The following is a 12862-nucleotide window of genomic DNA, read 5'->3' as shown; positions in this document are numbered from 1 at the left end:
TATACAAGATGAGGCTTCAAATTATTAAAAAATTTCAAAACCTTATGAATGTTATAGCCTGTTGATGCTTCAACAGGCTGTGTGAAGGTTCACTTGTTATCACAACCGTTTATATAACGCCTCCCTAGTATCAGCAACTTGGCTGGTTTTCTTTGTTTCACAATTATTCTTTCATAAAATAATTTCTGCCTAGTTTGTTACTAACCGAATAGTTATGTCAACAACCCATGGGATTTTTGTATTTTGTGGTTGTCTATCTCTGTCACACGGAGCAATGCTATTGGAGCGTTACGTGTGACTCGACCTTACTCATTGTTGCACGATGTAAGTGATGCTAGCGGTGAGAAATAATTTTTGGAACATTCCTGAATAGTTGAGCTATTCAGAAATGCTGGAAGCTGTGTAGTCACCAAGGTTGGGAGCTGCTAAAAGGGATTGCATTATGTAAGATTTGAACTCATGACATTGAGCTTAAAACCCCATCAATCTAATACCTGCTCTAAACATCTACCAACCAGCATTCCTCAATAGTTGTACACACACTTATTCTCTGTGCCTTATTAGCATACCTGATGATCTCTCATGGCACTCGAAACTGTCAGAGTAATAGTATACCTAAAACCTGAGAGGTGACCTCTTCACAGTTTTCTACCTTTTGTGGTCAGTGTTGGTCCCTAGTATCTGAAGTTAAGTCAGGAATATCCGGCCTTTTGAAATTTTCATTCTTGTCCATTTGAATACTATCACAGAAATACTTGCATGTAGAAACAGAATGGTAATTTTTCCATTCCTTCTGTAACATTTCTTGTCACAGCAGGTTTTTCTACTGGTACCGGGAAAACTGATCTGTCAGAAAATCAGAAAAAAATGTCCGTCGGTGCAAAATTCTTGTAACAAGCACTAGAATAATGGGCAGTTTAAATCAAAAACTTGTATTACTGGCATACATCAAACTCTGTGCCAATTCTCGGTGAAACCCTCATTGTACTCTGGCTCCAAACGGCTCATCAAATGCATTTCCTGTTCGATTCTTATCAAGCCTAGCTGCCGGGTTTAGTTGACACACTCTGAGGGTGAGGAATGTATTATTTATAAAGGAGTAATAGAAACCTTTTCTGGATGCAATAGAAGCTCTGATTTATCTGCTAGCCGTCTTAGAGGTCAAAGGCATTTTAGCCGTAGTCTCTTGAGACATTCCTGATGATTAATTGCAGAATTATTTCAGCTCGGATACTCGACCCTCTCCTGCTGTGTTCATATTTTTCTCACAATCCTTCAGGGAAATGTGCTCTAACCAGAGGCTTGACTTGGCCACGATTGAAATGAACACGATATGCTAGTGTTTTTGATTAACATTCTTCTTATAATTATACGCCAAGACCTAAATTTTCTATTTGACCTCTACCATATTTACTAACAACAAAAAATTTAATTAATTTAAACGTTCAATACAAACGCTACTCTATGGCATACGTAGTTGTAGTTCGTTTTGCATAGTTCAGTATTTGTAAGTTGTTTGTACATAAACATCCATTAACATATGTGTGTTAATTTGTGTTATTTCATACTTTTTTGGGTTAAAATTTTAAATAGCTATATTGAAACTATAGCATTAAAGGTAGGGCCACATATATCGTGTAATTTCAACTAATCTGGGAAATTCAATTCGTACGAAATTTCTGACCTGCCACACGGAGTTTCCCCACCACGGATTCGTACGAAACTAACTTTCAACTAGCCAATCATAACGCGGTGATAAATTGAAGCCGATTCCGTTTCAATCATTTTCTTCAGTACAAACAGAAAAACCAAAGAAAACGACCTTCAACATTCAACTAACCTTTTCAACCGACCAATCAAACAACGATTCGTAGGAATTTCTGACGTTTCGTCCAATTCAGGATTCGTTCATCGTGCGCAACCAACGATGGACGAATTCGTCCAAATGTCAATTCGTACGAATCGTTTCGTCCAAATTTCGCCGATTTCGTGAGAATTTTGTCTCGTGGAGGCCCTACCTTAAGTCATGTTCAGAAATTCCTTTTTTTTTGTTAGTTTTTTCTTTTTGTTGTATTTGAGCATCTCCATTTTTAGCCAACTCATGAGATGGCAGGCTCATTACCGAAGATTTGTGCACCATCATCTGTTTATAGCCTTGGCAATATCCTTCACCAGAAAAACAAAATGAGAGATGGACAATGCAGTCTAGTGCTCACATCATCTCGTGTGTGTGTAGTGTAGTTAGAGGTTTGTTACGCGTGTTTCAGTAATATATTGTTTGTCTGGCAGCATTCTATTGGATGACGAGGGACATATCAAGCTCACTGACTTTGGCCTCATAAAGGACTCCATATTTGGAGATGATAAGAAGGCCTTTTCCTTCTGCGGCACTGTCGAGTACATGGCCCCTGAGGTAAGACTTTTTCCTACAGCTATATAACCTTGTGTCCTTGACATCTCGTGTTATAACGGTTCTAGGCGGTGAGTCCATTTTGTAACGCAGGTAAAACCAACCTTTCTAGATCAGCAAATAAATTTTTAACCAAGCCACGGAGTATCCTAAAGATGATATTATTTGATGGATAAAAGTTCACGAACTCGTAAACAGACAGTTCTGCGAATGGTTAAAATCCACTGAAAATTAAACGAGTTGACTTTTAAAAAAGGGGAGAATAACTACTACCTAAAATTAAAAAGTAGTTGAGTTCCGAACTCTTTCGTTACCATCGCTGGGGGTTGGAGTTGTTCCCACAGCCAGTGTAACACAATTCTTTACAAAATTATTCAAGGTTGTCACACTTTCTTCAGAATTCAGCATGAAGTCGTCATCTCATAATTTGCTCTTGCAGTTCTTCACTCTGAAATCACCTTCAACCACTTGTCATACTGAAGTTGATGACATTGATAATGATGATTCTAATTTAGGCATAATATATATCATTTGATTTGCAGATACATTTACATATAGAGTAAAAAAGTCAAATAAAAAGTTAAACAAGCGCAAAATAGTCCGGGAATAGGCATCAAAAGACAACTTCTACGAAATATCGCTCTGTGAATAATTTTGTCCTGTAGAGTGTGACTTCTAGTAAGTGGCATTAAAAATTTAAGGACGTTTCATCCCATGTCAGTCATAGATTTATTTTGGTGATTTTCACTAGTCTAATGTAGAGTAAACAGAGGTGCTGCTGGAGAAGGTTAGCCGCATGCAGCGCAATCAAGATCGACAGCTAGTACATTTAAACTCGTTTGTTTGTTTTACTTTGTGGATGTTTATATAGGTTTACTGAACGCTGTCGTATGCTTATTTGCTTTCTTACTGATTGAGAGCGTTTAGACAAGGCTCACTGCTGCGTTTGGTTGGCTAGACAAATGAGATATGCATTCCTTTCATGAATAGTTTAGCTAGCAGCCCCACTAGCAGATTCATTTCTGTTCTCTCTAGGTTGTCAACCGGAAGGGTCACGGTACCGCTGCCGACTGGTGGTCTTACGGTGTGCTCATGTATGAGATGCTAACTGGCTCGCTGCCGTTTCAAGGAGCCAATCGGAAAGAAACGATGAACCTCATACTAAAGTATGTTTGTTTAGTTTGAAGTAGTCGGCATCAACTCTTCATTGTTTTACTGTTGAAGGCCATGGAGGTATAAGGGTACGTCTTGCTACCCCAGTAATCGTCTTGCTACCCCAGTAATTGTTTGTTCTAATTCAATTGCATAAATCAATTCAAAGTTTGTAAGATTTGATTTAACTCAAAGAATGTTGTGTTGCAATGATGTATAAAGGTACTGCTAATCAATGGATGGAGCCTAGTGTTCTTTGCTCGCTGGTCAGTAAGTGGCAGCTGTTAGCTGCATTTACTAGGAAGGCTGGCAAGCTCACTAACCTTGTCAAATGAACTGTGTCAATCATTTATTGGTTGGTTATGGGCTAAGAGCATAGTTGTTCTATGATTTCCTGTCTATAGTGTCCTCAACATCTGACTTCCTGTCTATTGTGTCCTCAACCTCTGACTTCCTGTCTATAGCGTCCTCAACCTCTGACTTCCTGTATACTTTCTCCTCCAAGTTCTAGTTTGCCAAACAAAACCTAAGGTTTTCATGAGAAATACCTACTTTCATTTCACATACTGATACGGTTCGACCGGCTGTGTGCCATTTGTCTCTGCAAATTTCTAGTCACCATTAAGTCGTTAATTATGTTTTCATGATGTAGATTTGGAGTTGTGCTCACATTGAGTTATCGCGCTATGTGTTTCAATAGACATTCGTGTGTTGCGGATTAATGTGAACGCTTTATTGCAAACGATAATGATTTCTACATTAGAGGTCATAACGGCACGAATAGTAACGCAGAATAGCGCATAAGGAGCACAACTGAAGTGTGAAAAATGTTTAAAATGGAATAGCTTGCTCAGTACTTTTTGGCACATCATTCACAAGTGCCATTTTGCTCTTTTGAAAGCATGAAACAATCGGGAAAATTTGTGAGTATCAAAACTTGTTTGACTTGAGGATTTTCGCCATTTCCATCTTGTGGGTGATACAAACTTGCAGTTAATCGCATCATGGAAACAGTGGTAATGGCGGCCATCTTGTGGCTGTTCACTCCTAAAATTGGCTGCATCAAGCTTTCAGGGTTAGAAGGGTAGCTACAGATTAACTACCAAATTATTATTCCAGAAGTTTCCAAATGATATGCTATCAAGCTCAATCATGTTGAAAATTCCAATGTTACATATTTTTCACTCTGATGAAATATCAGTGTACTTGTCATCACAGTGGCACAGCTTGAACTTCCACACATCTTAGTAGATTTTATTAGAAGTTATTCTTCTATCTTACGATTGTTTTTGATGTTTGAGGGGATCTGACTGCCAGGATATTTTAAGATTAAAGGTAGGGCCACATGTATCGTGTAATTCCAACTAATCTGGGAAATTCAATTCGTACGAAATTTTTGACCTGCCACACGGAGTTTCCCCCACCACGGACTCGTACAAAACTAACTTTCAACTAGCCAATCAGATCGCGGTGATAAATTGAAGCCGATTCCGTTTCAATCTTTCTGGATATGCGCCAAAGAAAACGACCTTCAACATTCAACTAACCTTTTCAACCGACCAATCAAACAACGATTCGAAGGAATTTCTGACGTTTCGTCCAATTCAGGATTCGTTCATCGTGCGCAACCAACGATGGACGAATTCGTCCAAATGTCAATTCGTACTAATCGTTTCGTCCAAATTTTGCCGATTTCGTGAGAATTTTGTCTCGTGTGGCCCTACCTTTAAATCAGCTAACGTTAAAGCGCTCAGATCAATCGAACTGCGATTGGGACATCTATAGTTGCAAAGAGACTGACAGAAGAGAGACGCGTTACACTGCAACTTGAACACAATAGCCGATATCAACTATGTCAAATAGTGACATCGTTTCACACTTAGTTTTTTTTCGGAGCATTTTAACTGCCATCAAGTTTTGTCACATTTAATCTTGAAACATCCTGGCAGTCAGATCACCTCAAACATCAAAATAATCGCAAATTATAGAAAAATAAAGATACTTTCTGACAGAATCTACTAAAATGTGTGTAAATTTAAGCTGTGCCACTGTGATGACAATAACAAGTATACTGATATTTCATCAGAGTAAAATATCATAATAATAATAATAAGAAATATATAAAATGAAATAATAAATATCATGAGAAATAATCTGCAGCTACCCATCGAACTCTGAAAAATAATTGCAAATGATAGCAAAATACGGTTACTTTTTGACAGAATCTACTAGAAGGTTGTGTAAGTTGATCTTTAATGGCAACATGTCGGCTCTGCTAGGCTTTCATCGATTCATCTCAAATGGTCTTCTACTCGGTCTTCTGGTTGACATTTTCTACCTGCTGGCATACTCATCTCTGATTCGTCGCAGAAGTGGAATGGGATGTTTTTCTTGTCCCGTTGAATGTTGTTTACAGTCATGAAAGTAGGCATTTGTGATAATACCGCAAGGGTAATCAAAGTCTTCTGGGATTGATTTTATATCGGGCATGCCTAAACTTGTTCTGATAGGGTGACCTTGGTTAAGTGGGGTGAGGAGAAAGTTCACCGAGTGTACCTATTTATGGCTGCTGATAATGTGTCGCTTTGGATGGTGCCAATGAAAAGTTAATTTGTGTAATAGTTTGCTGTAAAACTCTTACAGGGCCAAGTTAGGCATGCCACAGTTCTTAAGTCCCGAGGCACAGGCTTTGTTGAGGGCGCTTTTCAAGAGGAACCCAGCTAACCGACTAGGTATGGTTTCTCAGTTTATTCTGAGGTCTTTTTTGTTATTATAAACTTGAAACCAATTTGGTGGTCAGAAGCCAAGCAAATTATTTATATGATTATTTTTAATAACTGTTATAATGGATTTATAAATAATTTCAATGGTATGAATAATAATTGACCAATGAAAGCTCAGGAACCATCAGTTCATTTGCAATTCCATCCATAATAATATTTTTTGTCACTGGAAACCAAAGTTGCATCTTGATTCTTCAGCATGCCTTTATATTTATTATTTTAATAATTTTATGATATGGCAAACGGAAAGACAACTCTTGATTTCATTGCTCTATTAAAAAAACTGGAATGATAGAGAGGCAGGTCAGACCAAGTGGTCGCTGCGCGTTCAAGTGTGATTGTTATAAAATGTTATCTGAAAGTCTGACCTTAACTGATGGCGGCTGAAAGATCTCAAGTGATTAAAACAGTGGTTCGTAACCTTATGAGACTGAACTCCACCAGTTTTATGTGGGCTTTCACCAAACCCTTCTTTGTTGGAAAATAAAAATATAATGTTTTTCACATTCAAGACCGATAGGCTACAAGTTTTACTGATGCACAAAATGAACTGTGTATTAACATTACTGTGTTCAAAGAACAAAGCCAGTACAAAGCATAAACTCACTATGAATTACATATCTTTTCATAAAGACATAGCCTCGTAAATCAGTGTGACTTCTGCTGTTACCTTTGAGAAGACCTTCACTGAACCACTGAGACTGGCTCATTGAAACCAGGTTAAAAACCACTGCGATAAATAAACAAGATGCTGTGTTCACCACAATAAATCTATTGAGACAGCAGGGATAAACTTCTTGTGTTCTATTTATGTTTTAATGTTTAAAAAAATAATCTTTAAATATATTTGTTTAATTTCCTATTAACATTTGCATTTTTTATAATTTTCATTTTATTAGTTACAATTTTTTATTTTATTAATCATATTTAATTTTAGTTAAATATGTGCATCGCGTAGATAAGAAACTAAATGAATTATTTATTGTGAAATTATATGTTGGGTTAGTGGCAATGTGCGGTTGAACGAGGTTGCCATCGTCGGTATTCATGATCCTCTGCATGCTAGAGCTTATCCTTCTCTAATCCTTTAGGCTATCATTTTTTTTATTTTAATCCATAATGAGCTGCGCAATTGTAATCACTATGAAATTATTACGTCTGCGATTATGGATATAAATTATACGATTTCCTATGACACCTGTTTTACCTGCTAATGAAAGCTATATAATTAATTAGCCTCTTGTCTAGCGGTAAGTTCATTGTCCGGCTGTTCCAGCCGAGTGTAAGAAATGTGTGGTTAAGAATAAACTACATTTTTTATCAAAATGGTTGTGAATGCTTAACTGGATTGTGACATTCTTCGCTGTTTATGCACTTTTTTTTAAACAATGACCCGTTGGCTGGGTCAAAATTTCCCAAAAATTATTGAAACCTGCGTAGTTAATCGTTAGAAATTCAATACAATCGCTACTCTATAACGTGTTGGCTTTGCATACTTTAATATTTGCAAGTTTGTTTGTATATAAACATCCATTAACATATGTATTACAACAACTGTCTATGTATGGTATGTTTTAAAACATTTCGTTGGCAGAGGCAAACGCCAGTTCATACGCCGTGTTGTTATGCCTGTTCCTTTATTATCGCCTGAGCTACTGTAACCGTCACTTTTCATTGTATTTATTTACGGCACTACCATCATTTGAATTATTATCATAGCCATAAATAACATTGATATCCTTTTCCTGTGTTACCCGGTTTTATCAACTTCTACCAAAAACGGCATGAATGTCATCTTGTCTGCATAAATCGGTTGTCTACGGAACCGATTATAGACATCCATGTCGTTTTCCCAACAAAAGGGTTAATCAAATAGTTTGTTTCAATTTTCAACAATTTTTTTGGATATTCAAATCTTTAAGAATATGTTTTCAACAGCATTTCAAAAGTTGCCAAACTTGAAGTTTTTTTTCTTCAATTTTTTAAATATATTAAACTCAAAAAAATATAGATCAGTTTCATTTTAACTAAAGTAAGTTCTGTCAATTAGATCTAGGTTTAACTGCATGGTTTTACTGAATACGTATTTATTGAGTTACTTATTATCTTGTCTAGCTAAGAATGTTATAGTTGGTAGCATTTGACTGAGCCATAGACAGGTGGTAGGTCGCAAGAAGCAAATCAAAATTCAGTACTATACTGAGAAAGATTTAATGGCCTCCTTTTTGCTGTTGCGAGTAAGCTAGCAGTTCCGTGTGCCGTGAAAGATCATCATGTGTAATAACTTTGTTTACAATTATTCTTAGATATTAAAAAGGGGTCAAGCGGCACAGATGGTAGTGCGCATGGCAGGGAATCCGAATATTCAGTTTCGATTTCCTTGAGGTGCAATCTTTTTTTCCAACTCTGGCTAATTCTAAGTATGACTTCGGACGGACAGACACAGCTCTTATTATAGTAAAGATTGAAACATGAAATCATTTTAGCAGCGAAGGCCCTTGTCTGTGTTTGTCTCAATCTATTTATGTTAGTGATGCTCTGGCAGTGAGCATCCTGTTGGAAGACGTATGCTGTGAGACGGTGCTCACTTCCTGTTACACTTACAGCTCTCAATCGCTAGTGTTGATTTTGCAATTATTTTTACATTCTAGGAAAATTCCTTCCAAGATTACCTGTGTCTTTGGTTAAAGCCTTTTTATGGATTTATGCAAATCACGAGTCGCTGCTTCGACTGACTAAAAAAGAGAGAGATTGTTTTTCAAAATTGGCAGCTGGAAATTTGAACAGTTGTTATAAGTATCCTGTCAAGTCATTTGTAGTTTGTATCATAAGATAAATGAGTTAGCGTGTCACCATGTTGTTGGAGTAAAGGTAAAATAACTCCTTTATATCTGAGAAGGCAGGCTTCGAATTACAGTAAGTTCTAGTAAAAAAAGTAATTTTTAGTTCTCAACGGCCCCTTTATATGAATTGATGACATGGAAGCCTTGTAACATGTATTAACCTCAACGGCCCCTTTATATGAATTGATGACATGGAAGCCTTGTAACATGTATTAACCTCAACGGCCCCTTTATATGAATTGATGACATGGAAGCCTTGTAACATGTATTAACCTCAACGGCCCCTTTATATGAATTGATGACATGGAAGCCTTGTAACATGTATTAACCTCAACGGCCCCTTTATATGAATTGATGACATGGAAGCCTTGTAACATGTATTAACCTCAACGGCCCCTTTATATGAATTGATGACATGGAAGCCTTGTAACATGTATTAACTTGACTTTACAGTTTACAGCGGTAAAATACCAGTTACGGAGAATTCGTCTCCCCACATTCTTGGTTCAAAGAAGAAAAAAACATCTTGATTTTGTAAACAATAATGGATAAATGTATATGGATGACCGAAATACGAGCTTTTACTTGTATTTGTTGGAAGCATTTAGTCAATATGTCGCAAGTGTTCCTCGCAAACTGTAAAATTCGCAGACAGGCTTCTCCCCTAGCATTCAATAAACACAAATCATAGTTTTGCATGCATAGTGTTATGTCAGCAGTTGTCTTCTCCTGATCGATGGTCAAAGATAACAATGAATGTTCTATTAGGTTTGTTTTATTTTATTACCTTTTCTGCTGTGTTGACAACTCAGCAATTGCGGATGTTGCAGGTACGGGAGATAATGGACTAAACTGTATCATGGCTCAACCATTTTTCGCCTCAATCGATTGGCCAAAGTTGAAGACACGCACTGTATCACCTCCTTTCAAGCCAATCGCCAGCCGAGCTGATGATACGTTTTACTTCGATACAGAGTACACCCTCAAAACGCCTAAAGGTTCGTGAAAAGATCGCCACAGCATGTTCTCGTTCTCCATCTTTTTTTGTTCATTGTGTCCTCAGCTGTTACTCCTAGAGTTATCAAGTCCTCCTTCATTGCATTTATAGGTTTCTAGGTTCTCCATTCCTTCTCTTCTTCTTATTTTATGCACACTTTCTCTTATGTACTCTAAATCCTTTGTCAATATGTGTCTTGGTACTAACTCAAAATTGTCTCATGCAATTTCTTCCCCATTTTCTCAATTGTTTCACTGATCTACTCATTTTTGATATCAGCCATCTTGTCAGTTCCATTGCAAACTTAAGCTTCTTCAACTCTGCTGCATGAAAATTTCTTCTGTTTTCTAGCCAGTACTATTGCATGTATACCACACAACATTGCTGGTTGTAGCTGTGCGCTGCATACCCTGTAATCTAGCTGATACTTTCCTATAGCAGATAATACCTGTTATTAGTTGTCATTGTAAAACATATAAAAGCTATGCACAGAAACATTACAAGTACTTTCTGCTGTCGCGTCTCCTTTTGCAGGTTGTCAGTGTTTGAAACTCACTATATTTGGTATAGCAAGTTTGTACCATTCCATTTGTATATTGAAGCTTTTATTTTGTAAATTTTGAATGAGCCTTAGATTTGAGCGAAGTAGCTCGGTTTTGTACAGAAGCTAGTTGTACCTAATTATAAGTATTGTCTATGTTTTACATCATGCCATCTCATTAGAAAAAATCTCAGTTAATGTAGTTCGTGAAAATTATTTCAAAATTTGAATAATTTTCAAGCAAATTTATTTTCATTAGAGGTTATTCCCTCTTGACACAGTTTGTAATCATGAGACAGATTTCAAAGATTATAAACTCAACTAAAAACAACTAGTTAGGCCAAGGGCTATTACCACTTCATTTAGCTCTATATGCAATTTTAAAATGAACTAATATTTTCATTAGGAGTTATTTTCTCATGACACAGTGTATACTCATTTGACAGAGTTCAAAGACAAAAGTTAACTCTTGTCTTTGAAGCCTACCTAATGAAACTAGTAATATAATTATTAGTGTTTAGTGTTCTAAAATGCTCTCCTGTCGGCAACGGTTTTGGGTTGGATTTTTAGAAAGGTCGCTGTCGGTAGTGCAAAGGGCATTCGACATTAAATTGCTCTCACTTTCAGCAAAATTAACTCACGTAGATTATTTTGTATTCTAATCGTCTAATTTAAGTTTAGTAACTATGTAAGAAAATTGGAACACAGTCATAATAAGCGCTTCTAAATAAAATGTGGTTGTTAATCACGTAGTGCCGTTTCACTATTGTACTGGAATGTTATTATATTCTCATTGTATTTTGAAACTCTTCAATGTATAGGCTGGTTAAAGCTGGTTAGTTAAGGCTCTTCTAGTTAAGGCTGGTTCACATTATATCGCCATATCTCGGCATTGATGCCGCAATGCTTCGGTGATTGTTGGTGATAACAATATTCACACTATCACAAACCCATTCACGTTTGCATCGGCAAATACTCCATGACCTTCCTATTTTTATTGTTAAATTTTCGCGACGAAACCTCTTTGTTGTCGCGTGCTTGAATCAAATACGAGTCTTGTAGGGACTATCGTAAACGGAAACAAATAAATCATGCTATCCTCCTCCACGAATTGCTATCGCTGAAATGATTCACATTGAAAAGGCGGTTGTCAATACTTGGCGAAATACCGGAAAAGTTCGACAACTGCAAACTTGCTTGACGTATCTGCGTTGATTCGTTCAATTGCATCGGTATACAGTTCCTTTTGACGATGAACGCTGAAAGGAAATTGCCGTCACACGGCGATATAGCATGAACCAGCCTTCTGATAGTTTCACAGGTTGCCAGATTTATATTTGCAAATCATGATTTTCAGATTCTCCGGGATTACCACCCAGTGCTACTGCTCACGAATTATTCAGGGGTTTCAGCTATGTCGCACCTCTTCTTGTCGAGACAGCGGGAGATGGCAAGCCTTCACACAACACTAATGGACATACTCCTAGCAGTAGAGTCAATGTGAGTAATTGCTTTTCCTGCAAGGGCTTTGGGCGGGTCGGACTCCTTGGTCATCAAAGCGTTTTTCCTATCTACATACATCTCAAAGTCCATCGTTTGGTGTGTCCAGCCATAGCTATTCAAATTTGGGAATGAAATATCTGCTTCGTGCTGCATTTGATCTCGGAACTTCCCTCCCGTTTGTCAGACAAAAATCTGACAAAAATATTTTGCCAATGATGGTAATAACGACGTCTATGAACTACTAAAAGTTTAGGTTTATCTCTATGACTTGGAATAAAGTGATTTTCTAAAGTGATAACCGTTTCAGTAGCCGTTGGGCAAAAAACTGTTCGAGTTAGCAAAGTTGAGGTCAAGTTATCTAAAGCAATTTATCATTACGTGGGAACGAACCAAACAAAACCGTTCGAGTTAACCATGTGTTTGAGCTATCCGAGGGCGAGTTATCCATGTTTGACTGTATCTGTTTTGTGCTGGATTTGATCTCGGAACTTCCCGTTTGTCAGGCAATAATCTTACCACTAAGCTATGCGAGATGCAATAAATTCACTAGGCGATATGAGTTGTTATGTCGGTTGAAATCCTCATAGCACTTTGCATTAACGTCACTAAAGCTTGTTCTCACAGCTTTTATTA

General features: G+C 37.2%; 1 protein-coding gene across 2 annotated transcripts in view; it reads left to right on the top strand.

Moving 5' to 3' along the window:
• The window catches only part of LOC137408375 (ribosomal protein S6 kinase 2 beta-like), a 77592-nt gene that overhangs the window by 51819 nt on the left and 12911 nt on the right, over positions 1-12862 (top strand). For both annotated transcript variants that reach the window (XM_068094879.1, XM_068094878.1), the window contains 5 exons: positions 2290-2413; positions 3446-3576; positions 6206-6294; positions 10019-10186; positions 12084-12226. In XM_068094879.1, coding sequence (XP_067950980.1) covers positions 2290-2413; positions 3446-3576; positions 6206-6294; positions 10019-10186; positions 12084-12226 — 655 coding nt within the window. The remainder of the gene's footprint in view (positions 1-2289; positions 2414-3445; positions 3577-6205; positions 6295-10018; positions 10187-12083; positions 12227-12862) is intronic.

The sequence above is a fragment of the Watersipora subatra genome, chromosome 11, assembly GCF_963576615.1.
Source record: "Watersipora subatra chromosome 11, tzWatSuba1.1, whole genome shotgun sequence".
Classification (NCBI taxonomy): Eukaryota; Metazoa; Bryozoa; class Gymnolaemata; order Cheilostomatida; family Watersiporidae; genus Watersipora; species Watersipora subatra.
This window is presented reverse-complemented; position numbering and strand designations above follow the sequence as displayed.